Below are 21228 nucleotides of genomic sequence, written 5' to 3'. Positions count from 1 at the left end.
ACATGTCACATTTGTGGTGATGTTAGTGAGGTTGTGATGAAAGGGGTCGGATGGCTTTCGGTTGACCTTTGAGTGTGTGATTGCTCTCTGATTATAAATGATCAGAGATGTTAGACTGAAGGTCATGGTTGGGCCATAACTCTTAAATGAATTTATTTAAGCAAAGCAAGCCGCACGTATCTGAATACCACAAGGTCAGGTGTACTGCTTTATTTTGCAGTGCAATAATCCAATCTTATGAAATCCATTTAGATATCAACCTGTGGGTAAATGTCGCTATTCAACATACTTTGACAGAAAAGCGTCAATATTTGACATTAATGCTTTCTACTCTGTTTCACCTTTCTTAACTCTATCTTATCCATATCTCATTGGCATAATTTTGCTCAAATTTTTGTAACAATAAATGCCTAATTTCCCATACAGTGTTTTGAGATCATATATTTAGAATTCATATGTTTAGAAAACATGAGCATGTCATGACTTACATGTCGAATACTGATGTTTTTCCAGACATCAGTATTTGATGTCTTTTTTAAGTGTTCATATTTACAAACCTGTATTACGTACTGATTTGCCATTTGTCTCACTTGAAAAAAAGCAGGATGCATTAGGATGTATGCTAACACTGTAACCCTCTGGTATATACTGTATGCTAAAACAAAGACACATTAGAACAGGGACAGTCAGGTCAGACTGGGCATTAGAATACATAGTTAACTTCCAAAATAAAGGAAACACCAGCATGTTATGAATTAACGGAGCACTGGGCCATCACGACCACTCACTGTACTGTGGCATAGATCCTACAAGTGTCTGGAAGTTTGCTGGGAGCTGATTATGCCATTCCTCTATGAGAGATTCCATCATTTGGTGTTTTGTTGAAAACACTGTCTCAGGCAACTCTCTAGACTCTCCAGAGGTGTCCATCTGAGACTGAGATGGATATAATGTTTCTGTTGTTTTCATGCTCATCAAACCACACGGCGATACAGGAAGACACCGGTCCCATCAGGACAGAAATACTTCTCCACAGGATGAGGGTGATCACTCAAAAAGTGTTTGTGTTTGTTGTGTTTACCTTGCCCTTTAAGCAACTCTGTGTAATTCGTGTCAGAAAAATGTACCCCAGGAGGTAACAGAGCTGCTAAAACCCTTTACTGTAGGTGGACAGACAAGTATTCTGATCAATAGATTTCTTTTGATGCCTGCTGTTCATGGACTTGTCTGCTTGTTTAAAGCAGGGTGAAACATGACTCATATTTTTTAATTTTTCACTGCACCCCTACATATCTCCTTTGTACCAAATATATATTTTTAGGTGTGTTTAGAGGTTTCGTGTTATTAACAGATCAAACCAATGGACTGAGTTGCTTTTGTGCTTTTCCTTGAATCTCAAACAATCAATAAGTAATTCTGACCACGTATGGTCCTTAGACATCCATGAAAACATCACCTAAACTGCTGTTCTTTGTGAAACAGCAAGTCTTTATCACTGACGCTCTTGTCAAATGTGCTTCAACAATTACCCCGCACTGAATTTGCTTATTCCAGCATTTTTAAACATCACCCTCAGCATGATGGGATGTTTATTGCTTCATTAACTCAGGAACCACAAATGTATGGAAGCACCTGGCTGTAATATATTTTGTATCACGCATTTGCAAAAGTGCTTCCATTATTTTGGCAGTTACTTCTGTTATAAAATCTGGACAAACCGCAATATGAAACCATGCCCTGTATAGCAATGCAAGTATCTGTATATATCTCTGCATTCTATCACATACTATTTGTCATCTTCCTCATCTTTATCACTGATCTAGACATGCAATACTGTCTGGGAACTGCTAAGAGGTCAGTTAAAGAGCAAACAACTCCTCTATCAGTTCAGTGACTTCTCTCGTACAAAAAGGTGCAGAAACTACTGATTGACAGTTATAGACTGGAGTCTTCACACTATTACACAGTGCTAGATCTGGCTTTCTTTAAGAGGCTTACTCCACTGAGGTAAGCCTGACTCACAGAGGGCAGTTTTGCCTCATGGTTGTCAGATTTGGACCCCTGGACCCTGACTCTTCTCTGGATCAGTCGGGTGATCGATTGGCACCTGCCATCCAAACCCTAATAATCTCCAGCATTAGATAAGGGCAGGACTCACTCAGGCGTGTCAGGGACTGTGAGGCCTAGCCCTCCGCGGCTAATCCGGTCGATGGTGATAAGAAGCCATGTTCCTCCAACACAAAAGCACTGACAACAACAACAACAACAACAACATCATCCTGAAGAGAACTAAAGCTGAACTCTACTCAATCAGCAACTTTAACAACAAGGGGCAAGCAGTCTGACCAACGGCGCACCAAACAAATGTGCACTGGTCCCATTTAATCACATATGCTGTGGTGACTGTTTATCGCTACAAGAGGTTCCTTCATTTGCGAGTCGACAGTCGTTCATTTGGGTAGGGTTGCTGTGAACATATTTTCTTTCACAAGAAATAATTCTCGATGAAGCATAATATGTGGCACATGAAGGTGAATTAATTGCTGTGAATGTTCAGTACAGGCTTGTCAAAGCTAAAATGACTCTCCAAATTTTATGAACTCCCCAAGTTAAATAAGTTACCTCTAATGACGGGATATTTTAACTCAAGCGCAACATTATTCTACTTCTTAAAACATATGCAGTGTTTAAATATATAGCTGCCAGGATTCATTTTTAAAAGTCTTGCCAAAGTTTATTGCTTGCGTATTTGTATAATATTGGGATATTTTTAGTCTCTACCCACAGGAGATATTTGTGAGTAGCGAGAATTATGCTGTGATTTACTGCTCAGATGATCTTATCTTTGAGACACATGTGTGTGTGTGTGTGTGTGTGTGTGTGTGTGTGTGTGTGTGTGTGTGTGTGTGTGTGTGTGCGTGCGTGTATGTGTGTGTGTGTGTGTGTGTGTATGTGTGCGTGTGAGTGTGGCCAAGCAGGAGGCCTGTCCAGACTCAATCAGCCAACTACAGCAAGCTCACACACCCGTTTCCTTGGCAATGCCAGCTACGGCTTTAGCACAGTCATCTCTTTCCCTGGCCCCCTCTCTGCACTGAGAGACCATCTAAAACAACTATCAGATCTGAAGGACCGAGCTCACCATTACTATCCCTGAAGGGAAGTTCCTTACAAAGCACTTACACTGAGCATACCAGACCAGTCTTGGAAATTGTATTACTTTTCACAACTCTGTAATGATAGCACTAGCTGCCTCTCTGGGGTTATTTGATGTGTGTATCCTCCTGAGCTTGGAGAAGAGACAGGAGGTGGATGTAATCTTGATTTAAACATGCATGGCAATAAACAGTGCTACGCAAGGAAGGGAATATGAAAACCATTTGTCACACGAATAAGAAAATATAAGCGTTGCGTTTTGCTACAGTTAAATACTGTCGGCAAGGGCATGAAAGCCCAAAGAATGTTCAGAGAAAAGCGCAGAGGGAGAGAAAAAGAGAGAGAAAAAGAGAGAGAGAGAGAGAGAGAGAGAGAGAGAGAGAGAGAAAGAGGCTTCCTCTTGCTTCTGTGTTAAATATAGAAGTCTGCACAGTGAGGGAGGCTCTCTCACACGACCAGATCCGCAACAAATTATTCATAAACACACTTAAATAATTAACCACCACCCTCCTCATGGTTAAAACACACACACACCACCACTTCCTTGCCTGTTCTCCTCAGGCACCCACAGACAGTGAGGAATGAAAAAATGACTCTAATGAGAAGAATCCAAAATTGAATTGTTGTTGTTATGGCTAAACATTTGTACAAATTTGTCTCTTTTTTATTTATGCAGAGTCGACCCAGATATGGTGAATCAGATTTCAGTACTCTGTATTTTATTGTATCGAGTTAAATGAAAGAAAATGACAAATGTAAAAAAACACTTTTTAGCGTATTATCTTCATAGTTGGTGTCGTAATGGTATTACAGCATGTATGTAAATGCCAGAATGCAACCAACACTGCTATTAAGAAGCAAGAGGTTGTTACAAGAACAACAACCACAACAACAACAAAAAAGTGAAGCTTTTCATTCACTGACCAGGTATCTGAGCAGCAACATAGTACCTCCACCTTTCCTCACCCTATCCATTCCTTTTGCCATAATCCCTCCAGGCACCACCGCCTGTCAGTAACTACACCCTTCTGTTGGATTGTCAGTTCCACCGCCAGAGATCTGCCATTTGTCACTCTGTTTGTATCAGCAGGGGAGAGGTGATGTCAAGACCTCACTGCACTCAGCAATTTACATATCCCCCTGTGACTGGTGCTTTATACTTCCACCCAAAGACAGAGAGAGAGTGAGAGAGAGAGGATGTATGGTATTTCCCTTGGCATCACAGAATATTTCCTTCCAAACCAATAAAGCCAGTTTGTATTTGAGAGTGGGGAAGAGAGCTAAAGAGAGAGAGAGAGAGAGAGAGAGAGAGAGAACTAAAGATGTATCAAATGCCACCTAGCTATGCTAAAAACCACAAACACAACTTTAAAAGACAAAATCTAGCTAACTCTTTTGGTGACATCTTTAGGTGGCATCCAAATATCTGTTATTTTGTTCATCCATCCACTTGCATGTAATTAATTCAGAAAATTCAAGTAATTCTTAAATTGCCTCAGTCTGAATAACTACTGATATGATGCAAGCTGTTCTCCATAGGGACAAATGTGTGACAGGGGCAATGTTCTGTTAAAGGTGGGAAATTTAAGAAATAAAAACAATGCTTTTAGTTACTCAAACTTTACTCTCTATGTCTCATTTGAATGGTTAAATGGGCGAATGTGTCGCTTGGCCACCGTGGTTTGATAAAGTCTTCATTCAGGAAAAAAAAAAAAAATTAAGAATATAATCTCAACTATGAAAGCTTTAACTCTAGAAGTACATCATGGCAATAAAATCTGTCAAAACCAACGGGGTAAAACAAGACAAATTACAGAGGTGTCGTTAACAATGTCAGGGAGCTATTTTCTGATAAGACACTTTTGGGGATTGATCTTTAGGCTACTAGCAGTGTCAGGAAGCCATTTTCCAGTAAGACTCTTCTGAGAACTGGCCTATAGACTGCTCATATTGACAGGGAGCCATTTTCCAGTAAGATGCTTGAGGATGTATCTATAGGCTTCTAACAGCGGCAGGTGGCCTGTTTGCCATCATTAGCTCCGTTTCTGTGAAGATAAACGACAGTGTGGCAGAGGATCGCATTTAATTAAATGCTATTGATTATATCAGCTCAGTGGTGCTAAGGGCTCAGAGGCCAATGATGTAATGGAATAAGGAATTTGTCCGTTACAGTCTGCACCAACTCTAAAGTTCGTTTCTTGAGGGTTTTGGTCAATGTATTCAAGGGTGCCATGTGTGTACTGTACTGCAATTGCTGCTGAAGCGATGGATTGCATTGATTGGTGCAAACTTGAAATAGTCAAATCCAAAGGGAGTCAGGATTAGTTGACTGAAGAAAAAGGCGGAGCTTAGTTTCAGGGACTAACAAACCTAAGATCAATGGACCAATCAGTGTTCAGTTCCCTGGTAACTCAACAGACAAGCTTATTAGGCGCTGGTCTCAGCTGGGGAAAATGGAGTTTCAATTTATATCTAATGACACTGCTGGAGAAATCCTCCACCATTTCCAAAAGCTACTTACTAATCGACACGATAAGTCTGAGCTTAAGAGCTCACTAAATTTAGGTTCTTCTTAAATTTACACTCTTGTTACTAGGAATATGAGCATATAAAACAAAACTATAATTATAGAAAATGTCACAAATTCTGAAGCTACCAATTAAATGTGTTATAAAATGTTCTCTTACGAGTAAATGAGGGGGACATCTGGAGAAGAGAATCGAACGTTTTGTAGTCTGATAATTAAGAAGATACATTCGTTCAGCCGTTCATTAAAGCTCATGTATGAGCGGATGAAGAGGTATAAAACCAGCAGTTGATACTGTGGAGTATAGCTTTTGTTTTTTCAGTGCCCTTGTATGGAACATTGACTGTCCTTTAAGAACTGTGATGGTCTAGATGAATGAACTTCTCTTTCTCTCCTCCTCTCCCTCTCTCCCTCTCTCCCCACGTCTTCCCGGAGCGGAGAGCTACAGTTCCACGCCACTGCTCCGGTTTGATTGGCAGCTCAGACAGTATGAAGCAGGCAGCAGGGCCTTTTCCTCCCTCTCTCTCTCTCTCTCTCTCTCTCTCTCTTTCATTGACTAGGCTTAAAATACACTGTCACTCCCTTCTCTCTATTATAGTCTAAAAGACCTCTCCACTGTCAAGACAAACACACAAATTTCCACTTACACCTGGGGTATATTAAAGAATGCATCCACCACCTATCGCCTCATCACTGATCCCTCCCTCTTTCATTTATTACCTCCCTCCATTCATTTCCTCTTTTACTGTAAGACGTACACAACACAGCAAAAAAAGAGAAAAAAAACAGACAAAATTGCAGGTCTAATAAAACAGGTTGAAACCTGAAATAGACTAAAAATGAAACAGCCCATGCTAGGCACATATTCTCAGTCTTTCCAGGTGATCTTCAATTTTAATGTGAAATATATTATATAATAAGATTAGAGAAGGATTTCACATCCTTCAGGGCAGCTTACAAATGTGCAGGTTCACCCTTGCTGAGCGGAGAGACTTGACAAGGTAGATTTAGAATTGCCTGGTCAGTTTGTGAAATAAAATGCAGTGGGTGGTCTAAAAGCCACGCTTGATTCCGGTATTTTCTGGCTGACTTGAGGCCCCCTGCGAAATCGGCAGCAGCGTGAGCACAGTACAGAGTTCTTTAATTAACCGCCAAAGGTCTCAAGAGTCCAGCAGAGAGAAAGGTTTCCAGTGAAACTCACAACACATCTAGGTGACACTGATTCAACTACCGGGAAGGAATGACATCAAGGCAGTGAGTCTCTGATGAGACTTTTTATGCACACACACGCACACGCACACACACACACACACACACACACACACACACACACACACACACACACAATTTTCTAAAACAAGCTATCTTTTACATGAGTGATTTCATTGCCTAGCTCATCATTCGACCCCAAGGTTAAGTGAAAGGAGTCAAACTGCTTTGCCCCAGATACCCATCTACATCTCCCATTCCTCACATACTGCTATTACTGAGAACCTCACTGGGGTGTGTTCGCATCACGCAGACATTTATGAATATGCAAATGAATCCCCCTCTAGCAATGCATAAGACAATAGTAAACTGACGGACAGAGAGAGAGAAACAGTGAGAGAGCAAGAGACAGAGAGTGAGTGTGTGTGTGTGTGTGTGTGTGTGTGTGTTTGTGTGTGTGAGAGAGATAGAGAGAGAGAGAGAGCAAGAGATTTCTCAGCCTTGCCATTACTAGCTAGCTGACACAATGAAATGCCAGAAGTTACAGGCCTCTAGAGCTGTCGCAGGGTAAGGAAAGATTTTTTTTTTTTTTTTAGGTTAGACAGATATCTGAAGTTGCCAGCCATTTGGAACCCCTTAGTCACATTTGACTAAATCTAAGCCTTTATCAACAGGATTTGGGAGAGAGAAAACAGATCTTTGAAGAAGAATGTCCTTTTGTAGGGAATCAAGCTTTGAAACCCTGGATAGAATGTGGAGATTGGTGCTTTACACTAGTGTCTTCTGAAGAAGAGGATGTAACAGCCATCAAAAAAGCACAATTGCTAAGCTTTATTCACAAAGCAGCCATGTAATCCCATTATAGCATGCAGCTACACTGCAGTTCAGAATGGAACAGCTTTGGTTATAATATGTAGATAAACCCTCTTTCATTGGTTGCCTTTCCAAGTGATGTCACAATGGTTTCCAAAGGGACACAACCTGAGATCGGCTTTTCTGCATAAGCATATTAATGTATTTATTACAAAAGTCGGAGCTCTATTATTATGCCATTAATCGAGTAATGACAATGTAATAAGCACCGTGGTTATGTACTGCATTCAGGTTTCAATTCAGTCACAACTGCACAACAGCTACAAAAGGATTCTTAACTCACAGTGCACCTCTAAGTCGACTCTACAGACTGAAAACGTCAGTCTGAACCCTGCAGACAGCTGATTTTGTCACTGACAATAACTCTGCATCAGAACGACATAAATGAGACACAAAGAAGCTGACACCTGGTTGAACATCAGGACTGCAGGCAGAGCAACACCATGTGAACAAAACACAGCACGCAGAGGACATCAATAATCCTCCCCAAATCTTTTTTTTCTTCCCCTTTTATACGCTCCCTCTTTCTCTCCCCATGGCAACTCTTCTAAAACTTCACTTCATGTATTATTCTGGCCAAGAGGGGAACCAATCCAAATTCAAAGGAGAGAAGGGTTGCTGAGAGAAGGAGAATAAATGGAAGGAGGGAGGAGAGGAGGAGAGAGGGTGTGACAGATCAAGAGGAGAGCAGAGACTCAGAGTTCTGACATAGCTGATGTTTCAAAGGTGCCTCTTTGAAGACTGGTGTCAACTAATGCCTAAGAAAGGAGGGTCAAAGCAGGGAGACTCAGTCTTAGATCAGTGTGAAAACACACACACACACACACTCACACACAGAGCAACACTACTTCCTCAGAACGCTGTAATATGCAGCACCAAGTTCCCTGACAAGACATCAAATGATTGGCTAATGCAAGTCTCTCTCTCCATCCTCTCCCCATTGCCTTGCAGGTTTAATTAGACAACATGAACCTTAAATCAACCGCACTTCCCCTGAGACTTTTAAAATAACTCTAGTTTCTTGTCTGCACCTGTGAAATCGTAAAACACTGACAAAGAGCATGAATTCACAGTAGCTTAATCAAACTAAGGGCTTTAATTTGTCCTTGAGGAAACAGTTCACCACCTGCCCAGCACCAAAATGTTTTACATCAACATTGGTAATACAGCAATTTATGGTATATGTTTTTTAGTTATTATTACACATATATAATAATTCAGTAATATATTGTCGTAATATGATGTTACCATCTATAGTTACAGAACTTCATTGGACAAATATCAAATATGTTGTAATGTATGGGTGTTCAACCTAACACAGAATTTGAAACTGTTCAAGGACTGTACCATCAGAGCTGAGATACTCATTCACTCAGTCACCAGTGAGGACCAGGAGAACAGCTTGGCTGAATCAATTAATCAATGACCTAATGTAAACACCTGGCATCCTTTCAGAATGCAATCGCAGTCTCATTACGGCATACGTCTTGGTCTTCGGCTGAATGAATTTGCCATATAAGCAAAGAAATATTAAAATCAATGAACTCATCCAATGGTTTCATTTGATTGATGAATTCAAATTACTCAATGTCATGCTACCCGCTTTTGCTCCCAGCACATTTCACCGTTCTCCATACGCGTTGCAAATGATGATAGTCCACAGTGTGGTGTTATCGTTATAATTTCAGTGTTTCAGCTGTTTATGGTGTGCCAACTTCTTCTTCTATTTCATAGAAGTTTATGAAATTTATCTCGTGTGTATAACCAATTAGATTTGCAAATGAGACACCCAGTTGGTTTAGGCTCTCCCTTGCCAGGTTACCTGAGGGTGTCTGTAGTAAACAGCACCAGAGAAGGTTCACTGGTTCAGTCACTCAGTGTTGTGGTGGGATGTGGCTGGTCTTGGTTGACATGCTATATGTGTCATATTGGCTCTCAGTCAGACAGATCAAGGTCAAGAGTGTGTGTCCCTTGACTGGCCCAGTACCTATTTCCTGTTATCTCTGACCTCAAAGCTCCTGAACTGTCTTCCCTCCAAACCTGCAGTATTTACAGGTCTCAAGACTAGAACAATATTCTCTAGGGTACACTTGCCAGTTTCTGGATGATTTGATGATTTTTCTTCATGTACAAAGAGGTCGTAATGATACTTGTACAATACAACAAGAGACTTTGATTACCAGCTAACAGGAAGTGTGATTTGTACATATGGACATAGTCAATGTACATTGTCAAAGTAAATGTGAACACATCGTACAGTATTTAAACAGTACAAATGAAGCATTAAAGAAAAAAAAATTCTTATTATAACACAAAGCCCCGCTCTTGCGGGAAGCCTGTCGAGAGCTGAGTGAGTGACAGCCTGACGGGGACACAAGGCTTTCTGACTGTTTCCTACCTGATACGTATTATCAAAGCTGTCGTACATGAAGCGAGTGATCAGAGACGTCTTCCCGACTGAAAGAGAACAGAAAAGCAGAGAGAGAGACAAACATTAAATGACAGTCATTTGAAAGCAAAGACACAAACCAGTGAGAGCGACATGGGGGTACTGCGGTTCTGCTGTATCTGTAACTGCAGTAGATGAGACGACTGTCCGGGGACAGAATTACTGGACAGGAGCCGCGACCAAAACGCTGTCAGTGAGGCTATGATAAATATGTCAGTTTTAGCATTAGAAGTGGTGTGAAATCATCCCACAGTGGAAAAAAAAAAGGCGACAAGAAAACACATTTTAAATTCTACATTTAATGTTTTTTTTCCACAGAGTAGAAAGAATTGGATGCACATATGAAGAAAAATGATGTCATGTTTAAATTCATCAAAGGCATTTTAAATTAATATTTTATTTGTATATCCATATTTCATGAGTTCTAATATCAACTTAAAATTCTCACTTTTTGTAAAATTGCACCACGGAGGCAGCAAAAAAGACCATTATGAAAGCAGACTGTTTTGGTAATAGTTGTTCTCTGGCCTTTTGATGAAAATGAGCAGAAGAGCCAAGATATGCAGGGCCAAAGCAAATTAGCCAGTCATGTCTTTCTAAAAAGGACTTGAGCTCAGATTTCAACAGGTTTTCAATGGGTTCTTAACCAGCCTCGACCTGTACTTTTATTCTGAAATCAAAGATTAACACTGACTAAAGAGCCACGAGTGAATATTTTAACACACATACACACATACACACACACACAGAGTTATCACAGGAGAAGATGAGATGGATGAGGGCTGATTTTTGTTCGAACGAGAAAACTTCACACAGTGAGCTCTGGCCGTGACGGAAGGCTCCTGGTCACAAGTCATTTAAATGCTAATTTCTCCACAGACGCAGATCTGTCTGTTTTTACAGCCAAGGGGATGGGAATTAATAGAGCTCTTAAGGCCATGTGTAAAGCCTTTGAGTAAATATAGAATTATGATTTTACTTCACCGCCCTTCTACTCCAAACAAACCCCTGCTATTGATCTTATGTACCGCTGTGAACGGAGCAGGGGCTACCAGAGGATATGAGATATATACACATGTAATTTTATTTGTTTTCCTTGAGAGAGTAAAACACAATGGGAAAAGAACAGTTTACCTAAATTTGAAGTTGAAGCCACTTAGGGGCATTCATGGCCCACTGAGAACATGAGGACTAGCTCCTTTTATGGCAAACCAAACAGGCCCGCAGTCCCATGGCAATACACGGAGAGCTGTTTTTCCGAAATCTCCTCTCTTTCTGTAAATTGCATCTAGAACATTCAGCCTGACTTTGAAATGAGACTATACGCCCAACCTGATCTCATGAAAGACATGTCAAGTATAGACAAGTTTACAAACATCAATGCTTGATACATTTTATGAGGAAATTCCAGTACTTGCTATTTCTCCTTTTTCAGCTCCAATTGTCAATTTAAACACAATGACACAATCACATAGGAGGTTGCAAGAGAAAAGGTATCCTTGAACGTGCGCCTTTGTAATGGTTCACACACCATTTTAGTCAGTTTTTGCAAATGAGAGCAAAATGAATGTGTCATGACTTACACATTGAATGTTGACATGTTTTTCCCATATGTCAATCTGGATGAATTTTTCATGAGACCAGGTTTGTGCGTCAGATACATACTGTATTTCTCATTCAACCCTACCATGGATTTCCGTTCAACCCGTCATGGATTTCCATTCAACCTACCATGGATTCCTTTGTGCAGAAAATACATTTTGACATGTTTGCTCATTTTGACATGATGGAAACACATGTTTTCATCCCACCCTAAGATCTTTTCTGCCTCCCATCATCACCCCAGCACCTCACTCTAACGCTTTTCTTCATGGAGCCCGTGAGGAGAAACAGTTTTAGAAAGGAACAGTTTGAGATTGATGGCTCAACAGCAGGCATCCTAATTTTAGACATGCTGAATATTTCATATCATGTCATTTTCTGGAGCAAGGGCCTCCTGACATTTTTCAGTTAATCACCTCAATTAGACAAAAGAGAGATGGTCGGACGCAGAGCTTTAGCCGCCCGAATTCGCTGTGATGAATTACATACGTGAAAGTATCGGAGGCCGATTCTCAAAGCACAGCCATTAGAGGGGTTGAACCGGACAGCGGGCGTGCAAGAAGAGAAGGGTTTCTTCAGTGCGAGAACAAGATGGAAGAAAGGACAGTGATGTTGTCATTGAAGCAATGAAAGTGTACCATACATGGGAGCCAACAGAATGCTTGTCTTTAATGAAATCAGTGGCGGTAACTTCAGCTCTTAGATGATATAAACAATGTTGATGTAACCTAGCAGCCAGCAATAACATTCTTGATTCGACTAATCATCTTGTTGTTGATTAGTTTAATCAGATGTCTAGGATGGGGTTAGAGCACAAATGTACCATCAGCTGTTTTCTCAGGACAGATGTTCTCAGAAACCCTGATCAGGAATACAGACTATAAGAACAGATAATGATGTCATAAAAGAATTCTCCATGGAACAGAACGTTCAGAATCATTGGAATCAATTTAAACTCTGTACAAGCACAGCATTTTGCAGAACTCTGCCAACGTCCTTGAAATATTTGTATGAGTATGTTCTCTTTGAGATACCACCCTGAAAATGTCACTATTCCCTTAGCTTACAGTGCAGCCTGTTATGTATGTAACAGCTTAGAGATTCACAATGAATTTAAATGGATAGGCTTGGAAATGGACAAACAACTTTGAGAAGAAGGCCAATTTGAGGATAAATTAAAAAATGTTTTCAATAATTTCTCAACAGCTGTTTTACAAATGTTGGTCCAATCTCCATGACCAGTATCAAGGGACAGACCAAAGACTAACAAATATTTCTAAGTCAGGATCTCTGAATAGAATTTTATGGGTTTTTTATGTTTGTTTTGGTAACTGAGCTTGTGTTAGCTGATGCAAGTCTGAGATGATTCTGCTAAAGGAGTCTCTAGAGATTCTTCTAACTTATCAAACACATATTGGGGAGAGCCTCCTTCTCTTGTTAAAAATAACCATGCATAAAGTTCCGCACCGTTTTCCAATTTTCCTATGATTTCACTCTTTTCCTGTCCAACTAAACACTGCTCTGCTCAATTAAAATTGGACGTCCTTATCTGTGCACTGCAATGCGTTGTTACCACATGTTTATAACACATTTAGAATAGGTTAATTATGATGGACACACAGGGTATGTTCACAGAGGAAAGAGGGGAAGAAGAGGGAGGGAAAGGATAATTAATGCCTATTCTAATTATGTTACTGAGTGCCACTATTTTCATTCAGAACATAATTACACCAAATACATTCAGTACACTCACGGTCACTTGAAACTCTGCTGTCCAGAATGACTACAGAATGAATTTCCTTTGGCAGAGAGAGGGTGCATGTGTGTGCAGGCAGAGAGGGTAAAGGCACTACATCTGTACACAGAGTCCCCTATGAACCAGCAGTGATAGTAATTACAAAATTTCTATGCAAGTAGCACTTATCATGCTATGTAATTATCTTCATTTGTATCCTTGTTTTGTTCCCATGTCCAAAAGGCAGGTTCTTATTTGGTGTTCTAATTAATGACCGTGTAAATGATCAAATTTATCAGGGGTTTTTTTTTTCATGTTTTAGATAAGGAGATCTGCAGTTCGTCTGTCAGTGATAAAATGATATATGAACCAGGTAATGATTCGCATGCACTGGTTATTTCTTACACCTTAAACCTGAGGACCAACTAGTGATTTTTTTTTTTTCAAAATTTGATATAAATTAACACAAGCCTTCAGCGACTTGCTAAATATGTAAATATGGCTCGGAATAAATGACCCATTCATCAGTTTACATTTAGAAACAACAGAAAACCCTGTTTAGAAACAACAGAAAACCCTGGAAGGTTTGAGATCCAGGTAACCATGGAGACAGACACAAGGACAACATTCTATCTTGTTTGAGTTTCTCACTGTTAGCAGTCCCCCATCTTTTCCAGTGAGAGTCACAGTTTTACCATAAACTCTGCGACCCTTGGATCTCATCCAGCACCCCCTGCTAGAGGGGCCTTCAAAGGTGTTCAAAATTAGCATGCCATTAGCCCAAGAGTCTCTTTGGATGGTGATTAATGCTATTAAGAGTGTGGAAGCTGGGTGTTTTGGGGCATCAGAAAGGGAAAGTCTGTGAGATGGAGGGCCCTCAACCTTCCTGATTGACACCCTGCCCATCCACACCTCCTCATCTTTAAATGCCAGCTGGAGCCAGGCACTCAGCAGACCTGCTTAGCAAGCACTGGCTGCCTGAGTGTCATTTTGATTAATGGAGAACTTCTGTCTCCCATACCTCTCTCACTGCCTGTTGAGAGATGGAAAAGAGTATTAGCCTACTTTTGCCTTTCTGCATTCGGAAGTTTTATAGGGGTACCGGTCGCCATGAAAAAATATGCTGTTAAAAGCTGGCTCTTGAAAACCATAAAAAGCAGCAGCAAGTAAGCCTGCAGAGGCCAGACACATAGTCCTGTGAGTGAGTTTCTATGTCTGTGAGATCTCTTTTTTTGGACACATTCTGGTGTGGTTTTGAATGCAATGTCACTGGGAAATGTGAAAAAAAAATGCAAAAAATGCAAAAAAAAAAAAACCATAAAAAAAACCCACTGAAATCCGAAGACACTAAATGCACTAAATGTTTAAATCCAAATGCCAGCATTTCAAAGATCAATTTTGCTGCCAGTCTTGTTTTCTTAGGAAGTCATAACGGGTCTTTGCATACCACACTTCGCATGCCTGGAAAAGCAGAACAGGGCAGACCCTTTGCACAGTCCGTAATGAAGACCAAGGGGACTCCATCTGGGTTTGTGTCCCATTTATAAAGCCCGTGTGGGGGTGGAACACTTAGCCTGACACTGTCACCCCTCAACCGCCCCGAGATCCAATTAGAGGTTTGGGAAGCCGACCAGTTCTATTGTTTGTTATGTTATAAAATCAGAGAAAGAAAAAGTGTGACACAATCTTGGAGGATGACCCAGATCAAGAAAACCAATTTCCTCTGGAGACTGAAGGGGGGGTGGGTGTTGAAGATCAATGTCCTCGGGCAGGTGAGGAATAGCATTGGGTTACTGTCATGGAGGCACCTGGAGGAGAAGAGGCTGAATACACAGAGGCACTGATCCTTTCAGAAAACTCAAGGGTTGTGCTTTAGAAACTACATCTTCTGACATCCACTAAAAAGTCGCAGGGAAGTAACCATGGACTGAATGAGTCAGAGTGTAGCAATATAGCAGCAATTCATTAATTCATGGTAGTGACTGCTTAAAAGTCATTTTATATGCATCTCATATGTGTCAAATGGGTAATCATGCAAGACAATAAAGATAAAACATAAAAGAGAAAAAAAGAGGGCGCAACAGAGAAAGAGAGTAATTTCATTTTTAGTGAATGAGAAAAAGAATAAAGAGGTTTGATTAAACTTCAGAATAAGCTCATTTTGGAACGTTAGCATGGTATAGCATTTTCGTTAATCTCAGATGTTTAAATACTGCAAAACACAACTTTAACTGATAACACACTAAAAAGGAAATTCTTGATGATATTTTCATGCATATTTCAAGAACTATCTTTTTAAATACAACTGTAGCTCTTCTTCATTATTTGATAACCTCTGGCCACGAGTCATCTCACATGCAGAGCAAAATAATAAATATCATTCCATATCACAAAAGCAACATTCAAATATAAAACACTCTTATTCTTCTATCAATCTAGGTCTTTGGAAGTTCATTTTATCAAACTGGTCAGAATCTGCGGCTTGTTTGGGAAGCAATCCAAAGAATGAAGCCTTTGATCAGCAAAAAATGGCATTAATTCTTAACTACAAAAATGATCTCAGTTCCTACTTAAACAGAGGTTTGCACTTCTTCAATCATGGTGCTCAAAGTTTGCCGGGGGTTGATTAATGAGATATGAATGTGCACCAAACGGTCTATGAGCAACTGCATCTGTTGTATCAATTTCAGAAATAGCAAGGACATTTTAGGCTGATGGTCAGCGGATCCAAACACCTGACCTTAACTATTTGCTTTCTAAATGTCATTTCTTGCATTTTTACCATATTTAGCCTGGCTCATGAGAATTCTATCAAATTACTGAAGAGTTTTTTGCGGGCAAGCATAATTACTCAACAGCTTCAGACCTAAAGCTGGCAAGCTATGAAAAACTGCTCATATAGCATCAAAATAAATAAATGAATAAAAATAAAGTCAGTCTATTGCTAAATGTCCTTAGTACGGTTGAATAACTAGATGTTACTTAACACAACGTGATGTTACTTAACACAAAAAAATATTGCATTGAAAATACACAGAACTGTCATGATGTTGAAGCACATGCATACATGAAGAGCAGGAGGAAGCTGCTGTAACCTGCTCTGGCTTTCAAATAAGGCACAGGATGACTTTACCCCTTTAAACTGTTTTGACAATTCTCTGCCTTTGTGCTGACAGTAGGATAAATCTACAGTTCTGAAAGACTCCGCACGTAATAAAAACACTTGTTATGTGCCCCCCCCCCCCATCTCATTTAATCTCAGCAATTTAACATGAAAATGGAAGCACAAAATCACATTGTCAAATAAATCTGTTCTGGACATGAGTTATATTGAGAACCACATCTGTGTGTTTTTGTTGTTTGTTTTTTTTGGCAATCCAAGTCATTTCTTTTTGGTTCAGCACTGGTCACAACATGACTGTACACTGTACTAATTGTTCGTACATATGAACTGTACACCTATAATACCACAACAAAATAACAATGTATTTACTATTTAAATTACTCCTTTGCACAAAGTTCAAACATGAAACATTTCTGTCCACAAATGTCCATGTAAACAGATAACACACAGTCCACCCAGGTTACATGTGGAGAGTGCTAACCTTTGTTGTGTATCTGTGTGTGTGTGTGTGTGTGTGTGTGTGTGTGTGCATGTTTGTGTGTGTGTGTGTGCGTGCGTGCATGTTTTAATGGTAAGTCAAAGCCTCCTGGTTATTATCTGTGGGTCCCAAACCTCCTTTTCCCCCTCAGGCTTTTAAACCAAATCTGTTTCATCTTGACATTTCAAGTAGATCTGTATCTTTTTTCACTAAGACCTGCCACCTATTGATTGCCATTAAACTCTAATTAATGTAGGGGGTTGTTCTGGCACCCCTCCTATTCCAAGCATTAAAAACTGCTCTGAAAAACCTTCCCTGGTTCATGGCCCCATACGTGAGGGCTCTGTAGAGACTGCAGTCAGCAAATCAAACAAAACAGTCAACATAACCCATAGATGCCGCAGCAGTCCAACTGATCTGGGACCAGCAGTCAAAGGCATCCACAATTCTGCTCTGCATAAACCAATCCAGGATGTACCTGAGAGAGTTGAGAAATATCACGCCAAGAGAGACAGAGTGAATCAAAACTGTTGTAAGAATGTCTGCCTAAAATCAGTGTTAAGCCTCTCAGTTTCTCTCTGTATATATAAATGTTTTTACTCTTTTAAATGGGTGTGAAATTTGCATGGGATTTGCATATGTAAATGAGCCCACCCTCTGCGTTCCACTAATTAGCCTTGGTAGGTGCAGCAACGAAGCTCCACATTGTTAGCTATGATTTGCTGCTATTTGAGGAAGGGCTTAATCACATGCTCTGATAATAACCTCATGTTCCTCACAGATTATAAAGACCACTCAGTCGACTCTTAATTTGGTTATGTTACAAGCCTACTTTTACAACAATCTGGGGCAAAGTAATTGTTTTGATCTATGGCTTTTTTTGGAGGAGCAAATTGCTTTTTTTTTTTGTTTTCTCTGGTCATATCATTGTTGATAGAGTTTTTTTTTTTTTTCTTTAACTGGGAGGTCTCCTCAGTCTTGCCAGTAATCAGGTCCAGTATGTCTAGGACCTAAGGTGATGTTTAGGGACAATGAGCAGTTTCTATTACAGTGAGGGCCTTGAGGAGGTACAATAAGAGTTCAGTATGAGAGGCACATTCAGACACTACCAGTCATCTAAATGCTACGGAAAAAAAACAAAAACAAAACAAAAACTCTTGGAGACCCTGGGTCGTCTATGCCACAGACGGAACCCCAAGGACCCCAGGGAAGTCTATGACAACCATTCAATTATGCAGAGATTTCACAGACAGCTTCATAAGCAAGAGAGGTGGGTTCTCACGTCTGATGGGCTCCCAATTAACGCCGTCTCCCTGTAATTGCAGTTGCCCCAAACCACAGCTGTTCAAAGGCATGACAAAGGGAGGGGGGGGGGGGTGGAGATCATCACGAGAGCCAATTAAAATAGTCAGAGTAGCATCTGTTCAGCTGGAGAAAGCTGTTTACATGAACTTCAACCTCGAGAACCAACAGGACAATTCCTGATCAAGGGCTTATAAACTGCACCTGAGAGCATGCAGTTGTAAAAAGACAGAGCTATGATGAAATGCAACACACACACACACACACATGCACACACACTAATTGGATTCACTAAGCTACGTTGCGTGGAGCTAAGATGTATCTCATAGGAGGCTTATTACTATTCTGCTCTGATTCAGTGTTGAATTTCCTTGTTCATTATTCAAAAAACTAGACTGTTTACAGGAAACCTAGATGTGCAGGTTGGGTCTAATGAAAGGGTGTTCGTTGAATGATGACCCGTATCACTTTGTACCACCAAATACCTGAAAAAAAAACTGCCAACACAGTTTACAATGTCAGTAATATGCAGTATACAGCCATACAGCATACAAAATATATGGAATCAACCGGTTTCAACTGCGCTAGAGTTAATTACTCACAGAATCCTGTGCATGGTGAATTCTGTTTGATAAAGTAAAACATCATTCTCCATCCTTTTCCATTTTCTGTTTTTCAGACATCCGTTTCTGTTTTCTGCTCTGCTTGTCAGGGTAAGCCGTTTTAAAAGAAAGCTATTTGTCCTGTCGCATCCCCAACATCATTCCATTCAATGTGATTTCTCTCTCTCTCTCTCTCTCTCTCTCGCCTCCATCTGAACTCAACACATATCACTTTTTGGAGCCGATGTAGAGATCTGTCCTTCTCAAACAGGCAATAATTAAAGGTCCTTTCCTTTGGCACTAACTCCTACCTCTCCTAACAGATGAACTTGCACTGTGAAGTCGAGTGATTTATAGACAAGCTAACGCTCCTGCTTTATATCTCAGTGTAGTTTCTCCTAGCAGAGAGAGAAGGGGGGGGGGGGGCAAAATCAGCCTCACCCATCTGGGCTATTTCTTGTCTGAGGCTGAGTGATTTAGTGAGAAAGATGCTTTTAGTGTGGAAGCGCTGATGCTTTTTGTTTAAGAGCACCAAAGCAAACATGGCAAACAGGGCAGTTATTCTTCGTGTGAGGGAAGAGAATGAATTCTCTGGCTTTCCATACAGCACAGCCGGTGCCTTTTACTGTAATTTGCTGATCGATACGTGTTAAGGGAGTCTGATGTTCCCAAGCTTTATGATAGCGTGACAACACAGGCGTGTGACTAATAGCTTAGCCAGGGATCTTCATCCAGCATCTTTATGCGACATCAAAAATGAATAAATCAATACAGTTATAGTAGTATTTTGGAGTATTAGCGATAGATGTCTGTCTATCTATCTATCTATCTATCTATCTATCTATCTATCTATCTATCTATCTATCTATCTACACACATATCAAACTGGCCGGTCTTTGTATATACATATGCGTAAGTGTGTGTGTGTGTGTGAGTGTGTGCATGAGAAGCTGTTTCGGAAGGTGATGTGGAGGGGAAATTTTTGATATGAGCCAGTCCGTGTTCAGTATCTTTCACAATATTAACCAATTCACATTCTCTCTGAGGGAAGTGCACTGCCCCCCAGCCCTCCCATGCTCCCCCCACCCCAGCAGCCCCAACACCACTAAACCCTCCCCCCCCCACCCCACCCTCCCACCGTCTGTAATTCCCAGTGAGGAAACAAGTGCCGAAGAAATACGTCTTCTCCTGTTCTCTCTCTTTCTCTAGGGGTCTGCAATCACGCAATGCCCCTGAGGGAGGTAACCAAGCAGAGCCTCGCTACACACCTTGGGCCTGCATCCCGCTCTGAAAGAGAAGGACAAAAATAAATGACAACGGAGCCAGTGGCTCGGCCCTGCCTCCATATGACATGGGGACGTGGGTCTGTTGCACCGGAAAGGAACATACGCCATCAAAAATTCATCAGTCAAGAGAGGGTGAGAGAGTGAAAGAGAGAGAGAGAGAGAGAGAGAGACAGGGTGAAAGAGTGCAAGAGTGACTGTAAGGGAGGGGGAGAGATGAAGATGGAGAAAGAACTTGAGAGGAATAAAAGGAGTGTGAAAGATAAACGGAGGCACAGGGACAACGAGAATAATAATAATGACAAAATAATAATAATAATAATAATAATAATAATAATAATAATAATAATAATAATAATAATAATTAGGTACTATTTGTTCTGTCATTTGAGGGCATTTAACCCAGTCGGTTGAAGAGGTTTTGCTGGCCTTGGGATTTGCTGGGGACTGGACAGTGAGCAGCACTGGACAACCTTAGTTGGATCACATGGTTGTATCAGAGGAGATCGGGGGAATGTTATCCAGAAAACGGGTAGTGAATTCATCACCCAGCCGTTCAAATCCAAAGGCTAATTAATGTGGAGATGGTCACCACAAGCACCTCCAAGGAGACCAGTCAAATGAGTCAGTCATTTCAGATACATCAGAGGACGTGCATCCAGTCACTGGGCCCTTATGCTATTACTTCAAATGGAAATGTTTACCAGGCATTAATTACAACAGTCTCATCACTGCAGCATTCCTAAACCATAATGCTTCATCGAGCCACATTCTGTCTCACCGTTATGACTAATGATTGCGAATGAGAAATTAGACCATTGGCGATTGAAGATAATTCACGGGCATGATTTGTCATAAGCTGGTAATTATCACCACAATGTTTTCGTGTGA

The 21228-nt window shown here is 40.6% G+C and overlaps 1 protein-coding gene across 2 annotated transcripts in view; it reads right to left on the bottom strand.

Annotated features, from left to right (window-relative positions):
* The window catches only part of rab6ba (RAB6B, member RAS oncogene family a), a 56844-nt gene that overhangs the window by 19091 nt on the left and 16525 nt on the right, over positions 1–21228 (bottom strand). For both annotated transcript variants that reach the window (XM_030791514.1, XM_030791513.1), the window contains exon 2: positions 10161–10219. In XM_030791514.1, coding sequence (XP_030647374.1) covers positions 10161–10219 — 59 coding nt within the window. The remainder of the gene's footprint in view (positions 1–10160; positions 10220–21228) is intronic.

The sequence above is a fragment of the Chanos chanos genome, chromosome 14 (assembly GCF_902362185.1).
Source record: "Chanos chanos chromosome 14, fChaCha1.1, whole genome shotgun sequence".
NCBI classification, from domain to species: Eukaryota; Metazoa; Chordata; class Actinopteri; order Gonorynchiformes; family Chanidae; genus Chanos; species Chanos chanos.
The sequence above is the reverse complement of the archived record's forward strand: the minus strand, read 5'-3'. Positions and strand labels throughout refer to the sequence as shown.